General features: G+C 44.5%; 1 protein-coding gene across 2 annotated transcripts in view; it reads right to left on the bottom strand.

Annotated features, from left to right (window-relative positions):
* The window catches only part of HPRT1 (hypoxanthine phosphoribosyltransferase 1), a 701758-nt gene that overhangs the window by 493605 nt on the left and 184978 nt on the right, over positions 1-23175 (bottom strand). For both annotated transcript variants that reach the window (XM_044057582.1, XM_044057580.1), the window contains exon 2: positions 20257-20363. In XM_044057582.1, the coding sequence (XP_043913517.1) occupies positions 20257-20363 (107 nt within the window). The remainder of the gene's footprint in view (positions 1-20256; positions 20364-23175) is intronic.

The raw sequence follows: 23175 nt of genomic DNA, 5'->3' as shown, positions 1-23175 counted from the left end.
GGGGGCCAGAAAGATAGCATACAGCAGTGAAAATGTTTAGTTCTGTTAGTTTTATATGCAGATCTGGTATATTTTTTTTATCAACCAGAGGAGAAGTTGCGGACAACAATAAATAGTTAAATTATTTGGGAGGGGAAGAGGATGAGAGTCAAGTTGGATAAGTTGATCCTCCTCACGGGACAAGGGTGTTAGGACTACCTAATTTGTATGGCTATTTTAAGGTCATGCAGTTTATAATACATATTCCAGATGCAGGAGGTTATAAATGAAAGTGGAAAGGGATTATAAAGAAGTGTGTGTGTGTGTGTGGGGGGGGGGGGTCAAGAAAAAGAGTGTAGGATTTTGGATGCCAATCCTTAAAAAAAAAACCACAATGTTGGATCCATACAGTTGCAAACACTATTCTAAGAACTAAGTCAACACATGAATGGGGAAGAGAGATTTTTACCAATAGGGATGACTGCAAGTAGGGGTACACAAGACAGGCAAGAGGGTCTGGAATTTACTGGAGAAAACTAGCAAAGGCGCCCTTATATTGGGAGCCAATAACTAGAAAGTTATGAGTAACGGAGTGCGATGAGGCCAAGCAGAAATCTGGACTGCAGGTTAGAGACTGCCTTTCCTACCAAGGATTGATATCAGTATATAGGAAAAAATAAAAGGATAAGGGAGGCCTGAATGAAAGACCAGCTCTGGTAGAGGTTTTACTAGAGTCTAGAACAGAAGTTATTTCTAAAAAGGAATAATAGGTATGGCATAGAAAATATGGCACAATATATTTAATAATCAGAGGTCAGAAAAGATTGGGAAGAGACTGAAAAAACAATTTACAAAGCAACAACGGAAGGACATATACATGGCTTCCAAGTATGCAACAAAGTCAAGAAAGTTTAGGGTTTTATTTGGAATGTTTGTATAGGTATTTTTGTACTCCAAGCATACTTCAAAGAATTTTTCCTTAGGTAGAAAGCGAATGCTGGAGGTTGTTGCGTCTTTCGGCTTTTTCCCGGTTAGGGGTCACCACAGGATTGGCAGTAGATATTTACATGCCGAGTTGCCGGCCCCGACGCACAACCTTCAACGAAGGTACACCCATTCATGCACGTCTCCACACAGAAGACGCTCTAACTGAGAATCGAACAGGACGACGTCTTACTGTGAGGCGACAACACTACCGCAGCACCACCGCCGCGAATGCTGGAGGTGTATTAGGAAAAAAGGGCTACAACTAAGAATGCATTTTTTAGGGTTATAAGGAGCTGGCAGTTTTTAAAACTTTCCTAGAGAGTGCTCTGTCAGACATACTGATGGAGCAAACGGCTGTAACTAAGGAAATATTTATTTTGAGCTGGGACACCAGATCTGAATTGCCTAGATGCACAATCTTAAGCTTAATGCTATTGGCTGCCAAAAAAACAATTACTAAAAAATGGAAATCAAAATCTAAACCAGCTGTAACTGAAGTACTGAAAGTTGAAAAGAAAGTGGGATCTTTAGAAAATGGAGCAAACTGCATAACAATAAGTGGACTTTTTAGGAACAAGTCATGCAGAATAATGCTCAGTGCAAGCAGTGACTTAAGAGAATACAGAAATTGAGCAATTTATGTAAAGCTGGAGTGAATGACAGTTATAGAAAACATTTATGCAGTGCATAACACATGAAAGATGTTATCTTTTTTTCTACTAATGTACGTGTACCTGTGTATTAAGTGATTGGTTAACATCTTTTTAAATGCCTTTTTAAACCAAGTCTAAAGACAACCTTGGTGGACAACGGGACTAACTGTGAGGTCCCATGCGGCTAGGGGCGGTGTAGGGGTTAAGCAGTACTGCAGGAATTTCTTAACTAGTTGTTAATCTTGTCTGTTATTACATTTTATACAGGGTTTTAAAGAAAAGTTAGAAACCAAAGTTAAGACCAAGGTACCAATTATGTAAAACGTGGTTAAGCATCCAGATTGGTTACATAGAAGAGGCTGCGTACTTGTTAATTTTTGGGGCGTGTCAAACAACGCTTTTCTGTTTTGGACATGTGTTGGATTAATCTGTTGTTAAGAAACCACTGTCATGTAGTGGAAATTCTTCTGGAGTTCATTTTAGATGCATCTCGCTTTGGGTCCTGGCCTGTGTATTACATTACCTGCACAGGATGTAATTATTGATGGACTACTAGTTGCTGCAATGGCATTTAAAAATAAGGAAAGGAAGACAACCCTGAGGTACACTGGAAGAGAAGCTTCCCTTAACAGCAGTGCAATTAATTGCCCATCTCAAAAAACTTTCGGAGCTCATGCAAACATAAAATCCATTCATATTCACATACTTCGATTATGTTATTTAAGTCTCCTCCCCTTATGTTTTTATGCTTTGCCAGAGCATTGCTAAGCACTTCCCTCCGTATATCTGATTTAAGTTCTGTGATTCTATTTCAGAATAGGTGGAGGAGACATTAATAACATACTTTAAATATGTGAATATGAATGGATTTTATGTTTGGAAGCTGACCACATACCGGATACTTGCTAGAAATGGGTCCCATCATTTGGCTGAAACCAAAACACAGAAAGCTCAAAACATGAAAACTCATTTAACTGAAACTCAACACTGAAAATGCTATATGCCCTTTTCCCCATGGTAGTGTGATCCTGGAGTTAGTATATATAGCTGGGGTGGCGTGGGGGTGTAGCCCCCCCGTATACTTCATACATTTTAAACCCTACACATGGATACTTATAACTACAATGAAGAACTGTTTGGGAAAACAATATTTACATAAACTGTGTGTGTGTGTGGGGGGGGGGGTATGCCCCCTCCCCAACTATATATACTAACTCCAGGATCGCACTACCGTGGGGAAAAGGGCATATAGCATTTTCAGTGTTTTGAGTTTGTCAAATGAGTTTTCAGTGTTTTGAGCTTTCTATCTTATGGATGAGACTATTTAAGCGTTTTTATATATAATTAAATTATTAGGTAGTTGATTGGCTGTGTCACATGATTTTACTGTTTAAATATGGCTTGAATTTTTACTATTGTATGAACACACTGAAGAAGGGTTTTGCCCGAAAGCTGCTTTGTGAGTTGACAAAGTTATTTACATTTATGTTTAGTGTCCACACATTTTTAGGGTTTTTTTTGTTTTAATTTATTGTTTGTTCTCTGAAGCGGTTTACCATAGTGCTGTCTGCTTATTTTATATTTTTTTCAGCATTTCCATTAAGTAAGGGTCAGAAACTGCTGTGAAGGCCAGGCACAGGTTGCCTATCAGCAGCCTGTAGGATACAGAGTACACTGGACAGGGCTTTCAATCTTTTCATGTAGGTCATGTTTTGGAGGCCCTAAATTTTCCTGGTGAGAAACCTTAGTAGACTCTCCAGCTGCTGCAGGTGTCTGGGGAGGTACATGCAAAAGGAACATTTAGTGGTCTGATGAGGGTCAAGTACAGAGAAAAAGAAGTTATGTACTCACCATAACGTTCCATCCGAGTAGTTGTACTTCATCTGTCTTCAACCTGTGGGAATACAGATCTGAATCAGATCCTAGCGGGCAAAGATAACTAGCATCAGCTCTGATTTCCAGACTCCTCCCCTTACCCATAATACACCTCCCCTGTCTTCCATCCCCAGATCGAGTTTGCTGAACTTTCACTTGGAGTCCCCAGCTACTAAACACCTGGGTGGCCCTCATGGCAGGATAATCCTGAGCACCATGGAGCCAAAGGATGCTCTCCTTCTAGATGTCAAATCCAATTTGTAATGGGAGATAAATGTATGAGATGAGGACCAAGTAGCTGCCGATCATATGTAATCCAAAGACACCCTAGACCAGAAAGCTGCAGATGTAGCCATGGACCTAGTGGAATGAGCTTTAACCTGACCTGGAGGAGACATGCCTTTGTCCTTAAAGATCTGCAGGATGCATGAAGAAATCCATCTAGCTACAGTGACCTTGGAAATAGGTTTGCCCAAAAAGGGTCTATAGAACGAGACAAACAATCAGACTTACAAAAATTTTTTGTCCTGTGTTAACAGAATCGTAACTGGCTATGAACATCCAACATATTTAGTTTGTATTCCATCCGGTTGGTAAAACTGGTAAAGAACACAGGCAGATTTATAGTCTGACTGACGTTGACTGGTGATGCCACCTTAGGAAGAAAAGATGGATTGGTTCTAAGGGAAATTCTATCTTTATGAAAAATCATGTACAGGAATTTTATGGACATGGCCTGTAATTCCAAACCCCTACTAGCAGAGGTAATAGTGACCTGAAAAGCTCTTTTCCACAATAGAAACTTTAGATCAGCAGTCACGGCAGGCTCAAAAGGCGGGGCAACCAGGACTTGGAGAACCATAGCAAGGTCCCACAGGGGAACAGGATCTTTGACCAGGAGGCGTAATAAAAACGTGCCTTTAATAAAGGCTTTACACAGCCTAGATGACAAGGATGTAGAATTCTCGCCCACGTGAAAATGAGAAATGGCAGCCAACTGAACTTTGACAGTAGAACTAGCACCATGCTGGAAGATGTCAGCTAGAAAATCAAGAATGGCAGAAACAGGTGCCATGAAAATAATCTGAACTCCTCTGTGAGGCCCAGAAAGAAAAATGTTTCCACTTACTGCGATAAACCTTTCTGGTTGACTACTTATGAGCAGTCACCAAAATGGACTTAAATGAGGAGGAAACTCCAGGAGTCCTAGCAATCACGGGAACTGCAGCAGCCAAGCAGTGAGCTTCAGGCTGTCCAGACACGGATGAGGCACCCCCGATGGGTGTGAAATCAGATCCCGAATGGGATCTAGGATCCAAGGTAGAGCCAGAAGGTGAGACCAAAGGAAGTGAAACCATACCTGGCGAGGCCAGAATGGGGCAATGAGGATCACTTTGCTCCCCAGTCTAGCTTTCTGTAGGAACCTCAGGATGAGAGGAACTAGTGGGTAAGCATACAGGAGACCAGGAGGCCAAAGCATTAACTACAGCATCTCTGGGGGACTCTCCCAGCGAGGGGTTCAGAGCAAAAAACCTACTGCACTTCGTGTTGGAAGGAGATGCGAAAAGATCGCAAGGTTGACCTCACTCGCTGAAGATCTGTTCCGCTACTGACGGATTCAGAAACCACTTGTAAGGCATCAGAATGGTCCGACAAACTGTCCGCTAGGATGTTGGACCATCCCAGAAAGTGCGTTGCGATAAGAAAGCGACCAATGCAGATCACCCATTCCCACACTCTCATGGCCTTGCAACAAAGGGTTAAGATCTGGTCCCTCCCCGTTTGTTGATATACCAGACTACAGACATGTCAGACTGAATAGCAATTGTCCCCAAAGAAGGCAGGAAGGGCCTGCAACGTCAGAAGGACTGCCCTCATCTCTAGGACAATGATATCCAAGCTGGTCTCCATGGGGGACCACAGACCTTGGACTGTCCTGCCCGAACAATGCCCCCACCACCAAAGTTGGGAAGCATTCGTGGTCACTGTGGTTTGGGCCAGGGCTTTAACGAAGGGTCGTCCCTCCAAAATGTCCGGAGAGCTCATCCACCATATGAGGGATGACCGACACAATGGACTTGGATGGATAGGATAGAATAGAGGTAAATCCAAGAGGGACTACTGAACCACCAAAGTCCACTGAAGAATACACATGTGTAGCTGGGCACATGGAAGGAGAGTTATGGTCGCCACCATCGAGCCTAGGGCCCTCAATACAGATTCCGCTGTCAGGAGAGGAGAATGGTAAATTAGGGAGACATGCATCCTGAAGTTATGAACTCTCTCCGAGGCCAGGAACAATTTGCCCTGGAGTGTGTCTATCCAGGCACCAATGTAGTCTATCACCTGTACAGGCTCTAGTAGAGATTTGGAAGTGTTGATTGCGATACCCAAACTCAGGGCAAGTGTCAGAAAGTAGTCCCTGGTTTGGGAAAGCAGACGCCTGATGGGAGCGGTGAGGAGCCAATCGGCCAGATACAGATAGACCTGAATCCCCTGAAGCCTCAGGTGAGCCACTACCACCACCATCAATTTGGTTAACAACTTGGGGCTGTGGTGAGACCAAAGGGTAGGGCTCGAAATTGATAATGATTGGTCCCTAGCCAGAAGTGGAGGAACCTCCTGGAGCTTCTGTGTATTTTATGTGATGGTAAGCATCCTGGAGATCTAACAAGCACATCCAGCCACTCTCTTGCAGGTACGGCATGATGGACAGTAGTGTGACCATCTGGAACTTTTCTTTGGCAACTGAAAGGTTCAGGGTAGAGAGGTCCAGAATGGGCCTGAAGTCCCCCGTTTTCTTTGCACCAAAAAGAACTTGGAGTAGAAGCCCAATCCAGACTGATCTGGAGGGGCGGTTTTGATGGCTCGTTTTCCTAGCAGCTTGGAAATTTCCTGTGCTGTTGCCTCCCATTACGTGGGTGGAATGTCCGGGAGGTGTTGGGGAACCCACAAAGGGGATAGAATATCCTCTGGACATGATTTGAAGCACCCAGCGGTCCATTGTTATGGACTCCCATGCGGCTGGGTGCAAGGACTATTGTCCCCAGACTGCCTCTAGAGTAGAGCAGTCAGGCAACCCCTCAGGGTTGCTGTCCGGGTCTGTCTGAGAAAGGTTCTCAAGACCCGAAGTTTCTCAGACCCCCTCTACCTCTAGGCCAGCATCCATTCTGTCCCCCTCTGCCTCTGGGGGAAGAAGAGCCCAGAGTGTCCTGGGAATACTGAGACTTCCGGACCCACATCTTTTGCCCCTCTGCTTCCAGGAAAAAGACCTTTGAGGGTTAGAGAAGCAGATCCTGATGGCAGACAGTCTTCCCGTCCTTCTCACTCTGGACTAGCGTCTCCTTGACGGTCTTACAGTCATAAGGGGCATTGGCAAAGTACGCCTTAAAGGGTTCGGTAAACTGGCACAACCTGAGCCAGGACTTGCACCTCATGGACACGCCAGACCCAGCCATCCTAGCCGCTCCTTCCGTAGCATGGGAGAGGAGTCATATGGACGTATTAGATACTGCTCTCAAAGTGGCCATTTTCATGGAGAACAAAGCCTTGCCCTCCTGCGACATGGACTTGGGTGGAGACTCCTCCAGCTCCTTCACCAGATCATGTTGGAGTCTTCGTGAAATGGGCAAAGTAGTTCAGCGCCCATACTGAAAAGGTAGCTGAAGCATACAGCCGCTTCATCATCCGAGAGTCTCGGTCAGGAGGGTGGACCGAGGAACTTTCCCCGAGATAGTTCCCTCTTCGTAGCTGCTGCTACCACCATAGTGTCCACTGGGGAGCCCTTGTTTCAGGAAGGCCTGTCAATAGGAGGACTTAAAACCTTATCAGGGCGCTTGGAGATTGGCTCCATGGTATTTATTTCCCTCCATGCCTGCAAGGTGATCAAATACACTAAAGGATCCGCGGGGGGGACACCCAAGACGTAGACTGGCCCGTGCCAAAGGCCTCCAGAAACAGACCCATGATCTCCATGATGTCTCCAAAGTAAACATCGTCGGGAGGTGACCTTGGGGAGCCCTCCCCCTCATCTACGTCTGTGTCCTCTGTTAGGGACTTGGGGGAGTCCAAGTGCCTCCTCTTACACGTATGCTTGAGAGGCACATCTCCTGTGGGGCTCTCTGGGAAACGCTCACAAGCCATCGGTTCCTCTGGGGAAACAATTTGGGGCCCTTCGGGCACGGGCTGTCCCTCTGGTAAGAAGATGAGGACCATAGACAGAGCAGAGGGGATCTGGGCGGAGCACGAGGGGGTGGTCAGGGACCTCGATCCGATGGAGAGGACCTGTTCTACATCGAACGCTGAAGGAGAGCGGATCTCCTGGGAAACCAATAAAGAGGCCGGTCTCCCCGGGTCTGATGCAAGAATCAGAGCCGGACCCGAAGTGGGCAGAGTCCCGAGAGAGGGAACCTGGACCGATAACTGAGCCAATGGTAAAGGTTCCACTCCTTTGGATCAGACACCCAGGCTCCGGCTCAGCGAGCGGCTTGGATCCGACCTGGTCGGATCTGAGGTGCTCCAGGCAGCTGCAAGTGTTGAGGATGAGAGGACCGTAGGCGGCTACGCCCCTGACCAAGGCCAACCTTGGATTAGAGAACTCCAAAGCCGAAGGTCAGATCTGGGAAGGAGTAATGGGCTGAAAAAAGGGAAGCAAGCTGCCCCCTCCTGAGGGAGGGGGGCTGGTAAGACCCCCATCTGGATCTGTGTACAGATAAAGCGCCTCATCATCCTATCCAGATCCATGTCCGATAAAGAACAGGTCAACTGCGATGAGGCCACAGACTCAGACCTGGCCGGACAGGAAACTGAGGCCCAGGACACTGGACATGCCTCCTCTGGCTCCACAGAGAACCTCAGAGACCAGAGCCGAAGGGAGACACGGATCCGAGCAGACTTGTTCGATGATTAGAGGTCTGGAGAACTCTTCCTTTTCCCCTTCGTCCTCGACTCTCTCTCCCGCTCTCTACCTTTCCTCTGCTCCACTACCACAGGCTTAGAAGCAGAAGTTTGAGTCCCAGTCTGGGAGGGAGGGGAGGCCAGAGGCAGAGAAGCAGGAGGCAGTCACAGCAGCCACTGTGTCTGAAGCGGAGGATGAGGAAGGAGGTTCAGTGGCAGGCAGAAGACCTTTGAGGGCCAACTTGGCCTTTCTATCCTTCAAGGCTAAGGGGTTGAACCCTGCACAAATGGAGCAATCTACATTCAGGTGGGCCACACCTAAACACAATACACACAGTGTGTGGCCATCCGCTAGGGACAGCTTATGGCCACACTGTGCAGTGCTTAAATATAAGCTTTTCAGCCATGCTTAAAGAATAAAGCGAAGACAAAAGTACAGTTTTGTACCAACCATAAATGTAGATGTTCGAACATCCACATTGCTGCAGTCCTTACACTTGGGTAGTCCGCTGTCCTCGGTCGGCCCGAATATCAAAGTATTAGGCTGACGTCGGTCAAGGCGCTTAAGACTGACATCAGGACGTCAGGGTACAAATGCGCATGACCGACGTCATATCCTCAGTCTTTTCTTGCCCCAGATGTCAGAAGACCCTAAACAGAAAGGTCAAAACCAAAAGACAGCAAAAAACAACCAACTACCCTTGTACTAACCATATGTACAATATATACAATATTCACAATATGTACAACCCAAACCACACAACCGCCTCTAACTACAGAGGGAAGGAGGGAGGATTGGACTGCAGCAATGTGGATCTTCGAACATCTACATTTATGGTAGGTACAAAACTGTACTATGTTCTTCATCTCACATTGCTGCAGTCCTTACACTTGGTAGAATCCCAAAGCAGAGATAAGGGAGGATGGCAAAACTATAAAGCAGTAGGAGCTGCCAAAATGCCCTGTAAAATTGCAGTGGCAAAACCAGCCCTCCATTTAGAGTAAAGTGGAAGGTGATAATGCTTAGAGAAAGTATGCACTGAACTCCAAGTAGCTGCCTCCAAAATATCTTTGCCACCCCCTTTAAAAAAGCTGTAGAAGTGGCAGTAGCCCTAGTGGAATGAGGCCTAATCCCAGCTGGAATCTCCTTACCATGATGGGAATAACAGAAAGCAATACAAAACCCAATCCACTTGGAAATAGTTTGTTTTGACACAGGCTTGCCCTGAGAACCCAAAGCAAAAGAAACAAATAACTGCTGAGACTGCCTGAACCCTTTAGTTCTGCTCAAATAATATCGCAACTGCCTGTGTATATCCAAAGTGTGCAAAATCTTTTCCCCTTTATTTTGGGGGTTTGCATAAAAAGTAGGCAAATGAATAGTTTGGTTTAAAGCCACACTAGAAACCACTTTAGGCATAAAAGGAGGATTAGTACGCAAAGATACCCTATCCTTATGGAAAATTAAGAAAGGCTCAACTGCCATAAGGGCCTGTAATTCAGAAACCCTTCTCGCAGAGGTAATGGCCAACAAAAAAGCAGTCTTCCATGATAAATATTTCAACTCCGCAGTAGCTGCAGGCTGAAAAGGTTGTAGAGTGAGTTTCTCCAACACAAAATTGAGATCCCAAGCAGGAGTAGGAGCTCTACGTGGGGGTCTTATATTCTTTGCCCCTCTAAGGAATTGCTTAAACAAAGGATGAGAAAACAATAGTGGGTCACAGTCATAGTGAGCAGAAATTGCTGCAGCATGAACCTTAATAGAAGAGAAGGACAAACCTTTGTCCAGTAACTCAGTAAGATACTGAAGAGCCACACTTAAATTAGGCTTAGAAACATCAAATTCCCTTGCTGTACTCCAAAATAAAAATCTCTTCCATTTATCTGCGTACACTTTCCTTGTACTAGGCCTTCTGGCCTCCAAAATAACATTCAAAACCTGCTGTGGAAGTTGAGACCCTCCAGGGTTTAAAACAGAATATGCCAGGCTGTTAGGTGAAGAGAGTGAAGTTTTACATTGAGTAGTTGACTGTTCTCCTGAGACAGCAGGTGTGGAATCGAAGGCAAAGGCCATGGAGGCTCCCGTACCAGACTTCTCAGTAATGGATACCAGTGCTGTCGAGGCCAATCTGGAGCTATTAAAATCGTCTTTGGCTTGTCCTGTCTGACCTTCAGGAGTACCTTTGGGAGGAGAAGCGGAGGTGGAAAGGCATACACATGAAGATTGCTCCAATTGAATGAGAGAGCATCCACTTTCCAAGCTGTGGGATGAAACCTTTTTGTGCAAAACTTTGGCAACTGGTAGTTTAGTGGAGAAGCGAACAGATCTATGTCTGGAGTTCCCCATAACACTGTCAATTTCTGGAATGCATGAGGATCCAATTTCCACTCGTGGGGATCCATAATTTGTCTGCTCAACACATCTGCTAAGGGGTTCTGTGCTCCCGGCAGAAACCTTGCCTGAAGATTTAGTTGTAAACTGAGAGCCGTCTCCCACAAAATCATTGCTTGTCTGCATAGAGGATAAGAATGCGTTCCCCCTTGCTTGTTGATATACCACATGACAGTTGTGTTGTCTGTTAGAACCAACACCTGCCCTGGAAGAAGTAAATCCTTGAAAGCTATTACTGCAAATTGGACTGCTAACATCTCCTTCAAGTTGATATGTAGATGTTGAAGTCTGGCAGGCCACGTGTCTTGTACCCACTTTCCATTTAGATGAGCTCCCCAAGCTTTGTCTGAGGCATCTGTCGTTAGAATCTGACTCGCCTCTGGCCGGGTCACAGACAGTCCCTTGTTTAGGTGACATTCCTGAGCCCACCACAAAAATTCCTTTTGAATGCAAGGTATTATCTGAATGACAGTGTCCATATCTTGGCAGTGCTGTGTCCATACATTTTGAGATACCATTGTAGCTTCCTCATATGCAGTTTGGCATTGGGAAGCACCAGAATACAAGATGCCATGAACCCCAAGGCTTGAAGGACTGTCCTTGCAGTCAGCCTGGACTGATGAGACAATTGATGGAAGTAAAGAGAAAGATTCTTTTGTTTGTCCGGGGTCAAAAAGGCCATCTGGGATGCTGTATTCAGTCTCACACCCAGAAAGCACATGTCCTGAGAGGGTACTAGACTGGACTTTATTTCGTTCACAGAATACCCCAGGCATCTTAGCACTGCTATCACATATTGCAAATTATGAAGAAGTTCGTCCTTTCCTTGGGCCAGAATCAGGCAATCGTCCAAATAAGGATAGATCTGTATTCCTCTTAGCCTGAAGAAAGCCATCACTGGAGCCAGAACCTTCATGAACACTCTGGGCGCAGTAGATAAGCCAAAGGGCAATGCAGAGAACTGATAATGAGAAGTCCCAGCCTGAAAACGCAGATACTTTCTGCAACTTAGCCTGATAGGAACATGAAGGTAAGCCTCCTTGAGATCCAGAGTCACCATCCAGTGATCTTTGCCCAGCAGAGGTAAAAGCTGTTTTAACGTCAACATTTTGAACTTGGGAATGTCCAGATAAGTGTTGAGGATAGATAAATCCAAAATTGGTCTCCACGTGTCCCCCTTCTTTGGTACTAGGAACAGGCGAGAATAAAATCCTAGGCCCACTTCTGGCAGAGGGACCGGTTGTATGGCCCCTATTTGGAGCAGCAGAGAAATTTGTTTGTGAGCCTCTAGTCTTTGCTGAGGAGGAACGTCCGGCATGCCTTTGAAAGGAGGCAAGGTATGGAAATAAAACCTGTAACCTTGGTGTATGATATCCAATACCCATCTGTCTTGGGTAATCAAACTCCAATTGTCCCTGAAGAGTGCCAACCTTCCTCCCAAAGGTGCTGCCAGGCAAGAAGGATCTGGCAGCTGAAAAGGTAGGTCATTGGGCCTGTTTACGAAAGGACTGGCCCCTGCCCTCACCCGAAGATTGTGCAGGAGAACTCCCTGTTCTAGGTCTGAAGGAGCTCTGAGCTCTGCCCCTACCACGTCTAGATCTACCCCTAGACTGTGAATCATAAGAAGGGTACGTCCACCCCTTACCAGGCCAATTCCTACTAAACTTCGGAGGCTGGACTTGCAAAAAATCTTTAACAGTCTGCATAGACTTAGCCCTGTCTTCCATTTTCTTCAAGACTGACTCCACAGGTGAACCAAACAACACATCAGACTGTAAAGGAGCATCCAAAATCCTTGTCTTAACATGTTCAGATAAATTCTGATCCCTCAGCCAGGCGTGCCTGTGAAGAACTGACCCAGTGGCAGCCACCCTAGACTAGGCCTGTACAGCATCAAAACCACATTGTAAAGAATGCTTACCCACCTGTTCAGAGACATGTACCAAATCTTGTAATTCCTTACACTCAATGCCTTCCGCCAGAGCATCTACCTTAGACTTCAGTTGAGAAAGAAGATAGTTTTGATATTTCAACATGTGAAACTGGCAATTCAAAGCCCTCATAGCTAAGGTGGAAGAAGTATAGACTTTCTTTCCCCATCTATCCAAAGCTCTGGCCTCTTTATCTGGAGGAACCGGATTTTTTTACAACAGAGGCCTTGACACCCTTAGGTCCCTGACTAACAGTTTCTGGGTCCGCCCTAGGACTCTTATAAAGATATTTATGAGCCTCAGGCACCCTATAATACCTATCCGGTTTAACAGGAGCAGGAGGCAAAGAATCAGGATTAAGTGAAGCCTCCATAAACACATCTTCCACAACATCCAGAACAGGAGGTATAGCCAAAGGCCTATGCTGGGGTAAAAGCAAAAATTCCCTAAGCCTTTTCCTGGAATCAGAGAAGTCCTGACCTTCCCACTTAAAATGTTCCCTCATGGAATGAAGAGTCTCTGAAAAAGAAAAATCCTCTGGAGGAGAAGCAGAAGGAGTCGAATCATCTGCATCAGAATCAGAATAAGGAGAGTACTCCTGCAAGTCTTCAGCCGAAGACTCTGAAACATCTGAAGCCTGCTCAAAACTCCCCAACTATGGTTCCACCCTGGGCCTCTTATCTGGAGGGGGCAAAGAACCTCTAATCAAAGTAATTAAATCTTCTGCCATTTTAAGCATGTGCTTCTTGGGCACAGATCCTGAAGAACTAGGAGTGACACCAACAGAAGCTAAACCTGGCCTGCCTCTGGGAGAAGCCTTAGAAACAGAAGGAGAGGGCCTAACCACCCTAGGAAAGGAGGGGAGTACAGTAACCTGAGAAGCCCCTTCAGCCTGACCTGCCTCCTGAGAGGCCACATCCTGCAATAACAAAGTCTCCCCCTGGGACTCCAGAGAAGCCTCCGGCGGAACCACCGGTTCCACTGACGCCTCTAAAGAACCGGCGTCCGGTACGGACGACTCTTCTTGCCTGGGTTTAGCTGCCTTGTCTTTGCGCTTCTTCGAAGAAGCGGGCGGAGCATCCGACGGCATCTTATAATTGCACCGCTTCCCAAAGACCAACCTGGCACAATCTAACCTTCGCTTAATAGTGCGCTTATTGAACCTAGCACAAAAGCGACACCCAACAACGTCGTGCTCAGGCCCCAAACAAGGAATACACAAAGTATGATAATCTCTATGCGGTATCTGTTTCCCACAAGAAATACAGTTATTCACTTTTTCTGACATCCGGTAAACCACTGAGGCAAGAAAAAACTAAAATATTCCCCAACGGGGTACTTAGCCAACTCTGACTCTGTCTGAAACTCGAATTCGAAAAATTTCAGAACGCCGAACGGCACTTGCAACGCTGCTTCTGCATCGGACCATGCGGCAAAAAAGACTGAGGATATGACGTCGGTCATGCGCATTTGTACCCTGACGTCCTGATGTCAGTCTTAAGCGCCTTGACCGACGTCAGCCTAATACTTTGATATTCGGGCCGACCGAGGACAGCGGACTACCCAAGTGTAAGGACTGCAGCAATGTGAGATGAAGAACATCAAAAACTTTCTTCCTATAAACTAACAACAAACCCACTCACCACACTAGACTGACTAAAGGGGGGGGGGGTACCACAGAAACTACACTAACTACTAGTACAAACCTACACACTACACCAAAGCGATGGGAGGGGAGAAAGGGTACCTATACTAATCTGCAATGGTTAAATTAACAGAAAACTTTAGAAAACGTAGTCAAAAAACACCCTGCTAGCTTAGCTGGAGCTCTAGAGACACAATGTTTCACAAATCGCACCAAACGAGATATGGGGATGGAAGGCAGGGAAGGTATATTATAGGTAATAGGAGGAGTCTGGAGCTGATGCTAGTAATCTTTGCCGGCTCAGATCCGATACGGATCCATATTCCCATAGGTTGAAGATCAAATGAAGTAAACTACTTCAGATGTTATAACATTCTTAGTCTTGGATGCAGTGCCCTTACGTATGAGAAGTGCAGCGTAGAAGGCTTTCCTTACCATTATGGACACATGGTGATCTAAAGTTTAGGTTGCCATCAACCAGTGTTCCCAAATCTTGTACCATGGGGTTTCAGCTTGGGGAGGTGCTGTCAATACTGTAATTCACAGGGATTTCCTCTTTGTCAACGGGTATAATAATGCAATTTTTTGTATTTAGTTTTAGTCTGTGGCTTTGATACCAATCATTTGTCTGTGTTAGCCCCTTTTGTTAATATCTTAACATTATTGGGGGACTCAATGATTGTGCCCAGTTTGCAATCAGCGAACTTGGTAAGCCACAGGCTGGCTACTTTTGCCTGGACTTCCAAGAAATAGATTCCAAATAATAGATGGCACAGCACAGATCCTTGTGGTACACCACTAGTAAGTGGTCTAGTGGTAGAGGTGGGCTCGCCAACTTTGACAGTATGTGTTCCATCAGTGAGCCACCTGGCTATCCATCTAGTGACGCATGGGTTAATCCCCAGCTTGGAAAGTTTCTGAATGATAACGGAGTGGGGGGCTTGTCGAAAGCGTTTGCCAAGTCAAGACAGACTGTATATACTGTTTTGCCTTCATCCAGGGCTTTGCTGACATTCTTTAAGTCCACCAGGTTTAATAAGCATGATCTACCCTTAATGAAGCTAAACTGGGTTGTGTCAAGAGTCTGAAGGTCGGCTATGCCCTTGTTAAGGTCCATGAGGATTCTTCCCATGGCCTTGCAGATAAGGCTGGTGAGGCTTATGGGTCTACAGCTCCCAAGGTCTGTTGTTGGACCCCCCTTTGTGTGCAAGGAGATTACTGTTGCTGTTCTCCAATTTGATGGAATAAAGCCAGTGCTCAGGCTTTGGTTAGAGAGTGCGCCAAGTGGCTCCACTAGGTCTTGTTTTAGATTGTTTAGTAAGCAGCCTGGTATGTTGTCCGGTCCCACTGAGGCAGTGTTTTTGGCCTTGGAGAGCGTGGATATGACCTGCTCCTTGGAGATGCTAGGTAGAAGAGTGGTGTTAGGTATGCTTTGAGATATGGCTGGTAGGGACAGGGGGCGAAATTTGTTCCAAAAATGTCAGCCAGCAGGCTGTCAATTTCCTCAGGTTCTGCATGAGTGGCACCATCCACTAAGTTTGGCACAGATGGCATTTGGCATTCTCTTTCAGATTTCAAACGTAGCTAAAGAATGCCTTTTAATTATCCTTAGCTAGGGATGCTAATTTAGTCTCATATATTGTAAAATGTCCTCTAAAGCTAGTTATCATATTTGCTTGTTCAGTCTGTGGAGGATATTCTTCCTCTCCCTAGTAAGTTCCCTCTTGTTCTTAAATAACAATTTCTTCTTTTTGTTATATAACTTTATAGTTGAGGTCCACCAAGGTGGCTTGCTTTTTTCGGGAGGATCTGGTTTTGATCTGGTTAGGTACAGCCAAGTCTAAACAGTTGTTTAAGTGGATGTACAGAGCGTGTGTGTACTCCTCTGCATAGGAGTCACTGCTGGCTGGGTGAGCAGCGGGTTTGAAGCTTTTTATACCTTTGCTTAGTAGTCTGTAGTTTGCTTTGGAGAAATGTTTCAGATTTTTGCTTCTGTAGGGGTATCAGGTCTGATCATTACTTCGAACAAGATATATTTACTGTCTGACCTTACCAGCAAGGGCTACACACAGGGGGTAGTGCAGTGAACCCCCATGTTGGTGAGTACCAAGTCTAGTACACTAGAGGCCCCTTGGGGGGGTGCAGACCGTTCCAGGGCATTTGTATTGATAACGTCCAGGAAAGTCAGCGTGAGTATGTTTGTGGTCATGTATGCCACCCAACCAATGGAAGGATAGTGGAAATCTCCCATAACCAAACTGTTTCAATGTACAGTGAGTGAGTGACTAACAAATCCAGGTAGGTGGTGTGCTTCTCTTGGTTCATGATGGGAGGCATTTTCCCCATAGTTAATTGGACCTGGAGTAGCTCAAGAGTTGTACTGTTTAACCAGTCTCGAGGTGTATCTGGTTTTAATGAAGATGGATACACCACCTTTGCTTCTTTCAAGCTCGTTTTGGGGTTCAAATATGTGGAAAGTGTTGCAGCTTTGCCCAGCGTGGGTGCTCTCTGCAGCCTTGAAGCATGTCTCAGTGATTGCATAGATATCATCATCTTCAAATGTGTGGAGCACTTCCAGGGAGTGCAGTTTCCCATTTAGGCTCCTAGCATTAAGCAGCATAACTCTTGAGTTTCTCAAATTTTTTTTTTTGCATCAGGAATTTAGTTGTTTTTACATGCCTAAGAGAGGCACTACAGAGGAGGCAAGCATCTTTGCCAGTATCAGAAAGCCTACAGAAGGCAGGTGAATATCATCTCTGGCAAAGCAGTGTGGTCTGTCGACCATGTCTTCCCAGGTTGAAAGATAATGAATCCCCTGGACTGACACCTGAAGCCAAGCCAATTGTTTAAGTCAATCATGGTCTATATTGTGGCACCTGGGTGAAGGTAGGATGCTGCTTAGGGCTATGGACATACCTGCCTGGGACACAATTTGAGAGTTCAGTCATGTCTCTCTCTATATAGTCCAGAGAGGTACGTCTCAAATCATTCACCCAAACATGTACTATGAGAGAGTCAGAACAGCAATTGTTCTTGAATGACTTGAGTGCGTACATGATTTGACTAATCCCGGCACCTGACAGACAGCTGAACGTGACCCTTCCTGTCCAGCCTGGTGAAAGGGACATCTGTGTGTCTCACTATGGAGTTGCCTATGACCAGGACATTTGACTCTGAGGTGTTTTAGCTTAGGAGTTTATTTGCTGCGACACTGGTTTGTGTGTTATGTGTAGTGGATTTTATTTGCTTGGCAGTGTGTGCAAGTGGTTTGCACTTGGAAGGTCTCTGATGTTTCGGTAGGCTACTATTGAGTACCTCCATTGTGTTGTTGCCTTGTGTGTGAGAGGTGGTGGGTGTGTACCCTGACACTGTTTGATGTCCAGTTTGTTGTTACGCGAGATAAATGATTCCAAATTCATTGTGTAATTACATCACTCACATAGTTTGTTTTAAGAGTAAGTGGTTGTCAGTATACATGAGGCAATTACTACTTTGCCTCTGGGTACCCATGTCAATCAAGATGACCACAGAAAAATGGTTGGAAATTGAAGTTCATTATGGCAGGCTTTGACCATAGCTACTATTGGGGGTGGGCTAGTTTGACCAGATTTTGTTATACGATTAACAAAGTGGCTTGTTCTATTGGAGGCTAGAGGTGAAAAAAAACTATGGGAACACTTAGTGTGCAACTGAGTTGCTTTGCAATGCAGCAGGGGAACTTGGGGAGGGCTCCACTAATAGTGTTCTAGTGGAATACTGTCTTTTAAGATGTTTGCATCTGTACAGGGCACCGCTAAACCCAGACATGCAGTGATGCACAAGCCCAAGGCTTAAATACAAATGAGAATAAACACGTCCACTACCAATGGGAAAGCACACAATGAGCTTTCCTCCAGTAATCTCCAACTCAGACGAGGCTCAGTTTACACACTTCTGCCACAACAGTGCAGACTTGGCCCTTCTAATTCAAGACGGCTGGAATAGTGCTCAAGTGTTACAACACAGTCTAGATTCAGCACATCTGAATCTAGTCTATGCTATGTGCTAGCTACTTAAAGCAACTATTACTATTACAGTCAAATATGCAAAGTTGCAACTTTTTATTTATATTTCTATATGGAAAGGGTCAATGCAATGTGAACACAAAGTTGAAAAGAAGGAGACAGCTGAGTAAGATTTACCAGCTAAAGAGTTTCACTTTACTAAAGCAAATGACTAGAGTTCTCACTGTGGACACAAACAGAATAGTTAACTGCAAGGATCATACACAGCTTGATCACTGAGCAGATGACTACTTGAAAGCATATTGGAAAGTCACTGTAAATCAGGTTCCACTTCAACATTTTTTTGTAACTCCACTTATAACTAAAGAATTACTTCCCTTACTTGTGCTCTCTGCTTAACGTCAATGTTCTTTTAAAGCACTAAACTGTTCCGGTACCATAATTATTCTGCAAAGCTGGTAACTAACGCAAATAGTGCAGCACTGGAGAACTCAAGAATCACAAGCCAAAAGGAAATATTTCAAGAATCAACAAAGCCACATTTTATACCTATGGCCAGTCATGCATTCCCCACCCAAACACCTTTCACATTTGTTTTGCTACCTGCTGACAATCAATTCTTCCCTATTTTTATTTTTTCCCCAATCCCAGGCCATCACACCAGATTTTTTGCTTTAATTGCAGCCTCCACAGCTGCCTTGCTGCACAATCCACCAAAAGGGTGACTGCAGTGACAGAATAATCCAGCAAGTGAGTGCTTCCACACACATGCATAATCCCTGCTGCAATACCCGAGAGGCCGTTGCATGTGCCTGACCCAGCAGTCTTGGATAAATCTGCCGGTATCCTCTACAAATCAGCAGAACAGCACAATGGACAGCTAGGGTCAACCATCCATTCGCATCCTCCCTGGTCAGCACTTCTAGCACCCAGATCGCTAACTGATCCTGGCCCCCAGTGTTCCCCCACACAGATATTGGTAGTGCTTTGTCAGACAGCAGACAAATATGCTTTAGTGCTGCCGCACTAATTGGGGTGCATTTCTGATAGACTCCAGAGTGCTGGCAGCTATCAGTTTAACAGATCTGCTGAACTTTAAAACATAGCTACAACTTCTATCACCTACAACTAGCCATGTTCCAGCTTTGCAGGTTACTCTGCATCCTTAGGGGGAAAATGGCACTTGACACCGTCTCGATCTTCTTTGTGCACATTATTTCAGCTACTGAAACCATGTATTTAGTACAGACTACCTGTGTTACATCAATGAGCTGTTCATTTACATTGCCAAAGCACACAATCCATCTGTTACCTACAGTCTTCTACTTCATTCAACAGACAGTTTTCCAACAGGATATTTAAATTCAAACAGGTAAACTCAGTTTACATAACAATAGTTTAGAGTGTCAAACATGTACAATGACCAGACTATGTGGTTTAAGTGGGCTGACTAAAGAAAGGCTCAACATTGGTACGACATCCTCACCTTTTACAGTAGAAGAAAAAAAGGAGTGATCGGTACTCTACAAACATCATGTATTGGCTAGAAAGTTTGCAACAGCAAGTGCAACCAAACGACAGTGCAAGTAAATATGTAAACAACTGATGTCCTACCCTAAAGAAAAATAAAGAAATGAGTAGTAGTCTCTCACACAGCCTCCGACCTCTCCAATCCACCAAACTGCATTTCTTAGTCTCAGCCAAAGGAGTGTTATAACAAGTGGCTTAACCAAACTATTCCAAACCTCTGGCTTTATATTCTACAAAAGCATTTCAAAACAAGCAGCTGCATGGAAGAAGTCTTCAAGCTCAGAACAAAAGCAGATACCTCAGAATGTCCAGCCACAAACACAAGCAACTATGCATACAAAAAAATGAAGACAAAAATACTGACCTATCCATGATAAGTCCATGAGGAATATAAACCCTTTCTAAATCTTCAATATAGTGCTTTGGAATACAGAACAAATCAAGGTCATAACCTTGTTCATGGTCATCTATCTGAAAAAAAAAAAGTTTAATTTTAAAGAGAGTGCACATTACTTTAAGAAAAATTCCCAAGACATATACAGTAATAAGACACTAATAAACTATTTTTATTAAACTGAATTAAAATCCAAATCACCTGAATCTACTAAGAGAATGAACGGGAGGTACAATATCACCATCAGTTTAGCCACTAATGTGGGCTTGCCAACGATGACCTCTGAACACTTGCTAAATATGTGAGTGACCCATGGACAAATGTGTGTTAAGTCTTCTCCTACTGACAGGAACAATTTTGAAATTATAACATTAAAAAGAAATATAATGGGTCCTGGCACCTGACCCACATCTATCCATCAACTGTCTCCCAACTTCTAGGAACTACATCAATAGACATAACTCTGCTATGTCAATAAGCCCCTCCTGGCAAAGGAATACACCTTGAATTGTCCAGCTGCGGACATACTTGGGGAGGAATGAATATGGTGTCCGGGAACACAGTCAGATGTTCAATGAAGGTTTAGGAAGTGACAGCAAGCAGAAGAAAAAAATGTAAATTTTTTGTCAAAATAAACGGACCCCTCTCCAGCTAATAAAAAGGTTTTACATTATGACATCACATCATCTTGTCATAATGTGACAAGCTAAAAAAACAAACTAGTAAAATATATAGAACATTTTGCAAGGAATCAAAAATTATTTTGTGAAATCCTCTCTTAAAGGATAAAATGTTCCGAAGTGATGTTTCCAGTTAACTACAACAAACATACCATGTGAAAAGCTGCATAAAACCTGCACTTACTTTCAATGAAGAGGCAGCAATGATGTGAAAACCTATAAAAAACATCCAGTCTTTCTAGTGAAGATGCAACAATATTGTAAAATGAAAAGAAAAAATAAAGTTGTGTACTTACCATAACATTCCATCCATGTTGTCGATTTTCATTCTTTCCTCATGAATGGGTTCAGATCAGATCCACTGGATTCGACTCAGCCGATGCTACAGCTCGCAGCCGCCAGATATCTAGAGCTTCTCCCTTACCCACAATGCACCCTGCAAATACCTCAGATCTTATTTGGTGCTATATAACATAAAATGATAGACAGAAATATGGGAAGCCATATCCAAAGTCATATAAACATGTAAATGTACCTATTCAGAGACCATGTAACTGCTTGTTCCTCCAGAAGTCATGGACGGGATAGGTGGGAGGGGAAGTGAGGAAAGAATGAAGACAGACAACACAGATGGAACGTTATGGCAAGTGCACGTCTTTACCTTATGTTGTCAATCTTCCCTCTATCCTCAAGAATAGGACAGCATCCCTAGCTACTTGAATCCAGGGTGGACGCAGGGAAGGATATTCCTGAGCACCACAGAACCAAATTATGTCCTACCTCTGGAAACCAGATCCAATATGTAAGGAGTAATAAAAGGTATGAGGAGTAGCCCAAGTTACTGCTCCATAAATGTCATCCATAGACATCCTATATTGGAAAACTGCGGAAGTAGCCACAGATCTAGTGGAGTGTGCTATCAATGGATGTGCAACAGAAATGCCTAATTTATTATAAACAAAAGCAATGCAATTTGTTAATAACTTTGGTGTAATTTTAGAAATTTAGAAACTGATTTTCCCAGTTTTGGTACAGGAAAGGAAAAGGATAGCTGTGTAAAAATTTACCATAACTTTAGATGTCCTTCTATTCCATGCTGCAGTATTCATAACAGCAGGGAGGTTTGCTGCCTGCATCACCGGACATCCGGCCAATATACCAAAGTCTTTGGAGGTGGGGGTACATGCGACGTGTAGTGTCAGAGCCATAAACTGACGTAGGCTATGTAAGTGACATCTCCACGTACTCCCCCCAGAATGGACTGCCACACACAGTAGTACCCTTGTCAAGTAAGAAGAGGAGAGATAAAAAAGGCCTTTCAGACTCGCACGTACAACCAGACCAGGGTGTGCATAAAAGGCCTGTGTCTGTTGCTGAGGTTACCTGGATGGGGACAATGTCCCCCCAAGAAATAACAGCTGAAAAGGTAGAGAGAAAACAAGAGGTGGTAGAAGGGAGGGACTGAATACTGCAACATGGAAGAGAAGGACATCTAAGGTTATGGTAACTTCTTACACAACTATTCTATGTCCTTCTATTCTCATGTTGCAGTATTCTTAACAGTAGCGAGAGTACCAGAGCTGTTAGGTAGGAGACTGGGTGGATGGATGTGGTCCTTGGTCAATGAAACCTTGTAGGATAGATCTGACAGTTCTAACACAGGAGACCAAATCTAATTTGTAATGCTTGGTAAAAATATAAACTGATGCCCAATTAGCTGCTTCTAGGACAGAGGAGTAGTCTACTCCTTTGAAAAGGCAGCTGAGGAGCCAGCTGTCCTGGCAGAATGGGCTTTAACATTCCCAGATAAAACTTTGCCATGAAGGGAATAACATGCATGTACAGATGGTCTTGGAGATCCAAGAACATATAGTCTGTTTAGAGACAGTCTTTCCTAAACCCCTTAGGACTAAGATGAACAGTTGGTCAGGATTTCCTGATTGGTATTACCTGCACAAATCCAAACCTAAGTAGTCTGTGGACATCTAAGGAATGTAGAGTCCTTTCTGAGGAATTCCGAGGTTGAGGGTAGAAAACAGGGAGGTTAATTGTCTAATTTAGTGAGAGCTCATTAACCACCTTAGGCATGAAGGAAGTATTAGTCTTGAGAGAGACTGTAATTATGGAAGATAAGGCGAGGAGGGATGGCCATTAGGGCTTGTATTTCTGATACCCTCCTGGCAGATATGAAAGCCACCAGCAGAACTGT

The sequence above is a fragment of the Protopterus annectens genome, chromosome 15.part0, assembly GCF_019279795.1.
Source record: "Protopterus annectens isolate FY-2018-M chromosome 15.part0, PAN1.0, whole genome shotgun sequence".
Classification (NCBI taxonomy): Eukaryota; Metazoa; Chordata; order Ceratodontiformes; family Protopteridae; genus Protopterus; species Protopterus annectens.
The sequence above is the reverse complement of the archived record's forward strand: the minus strand, read 5'-3'. Positions and strand labels throughout refer to the sequence as shown.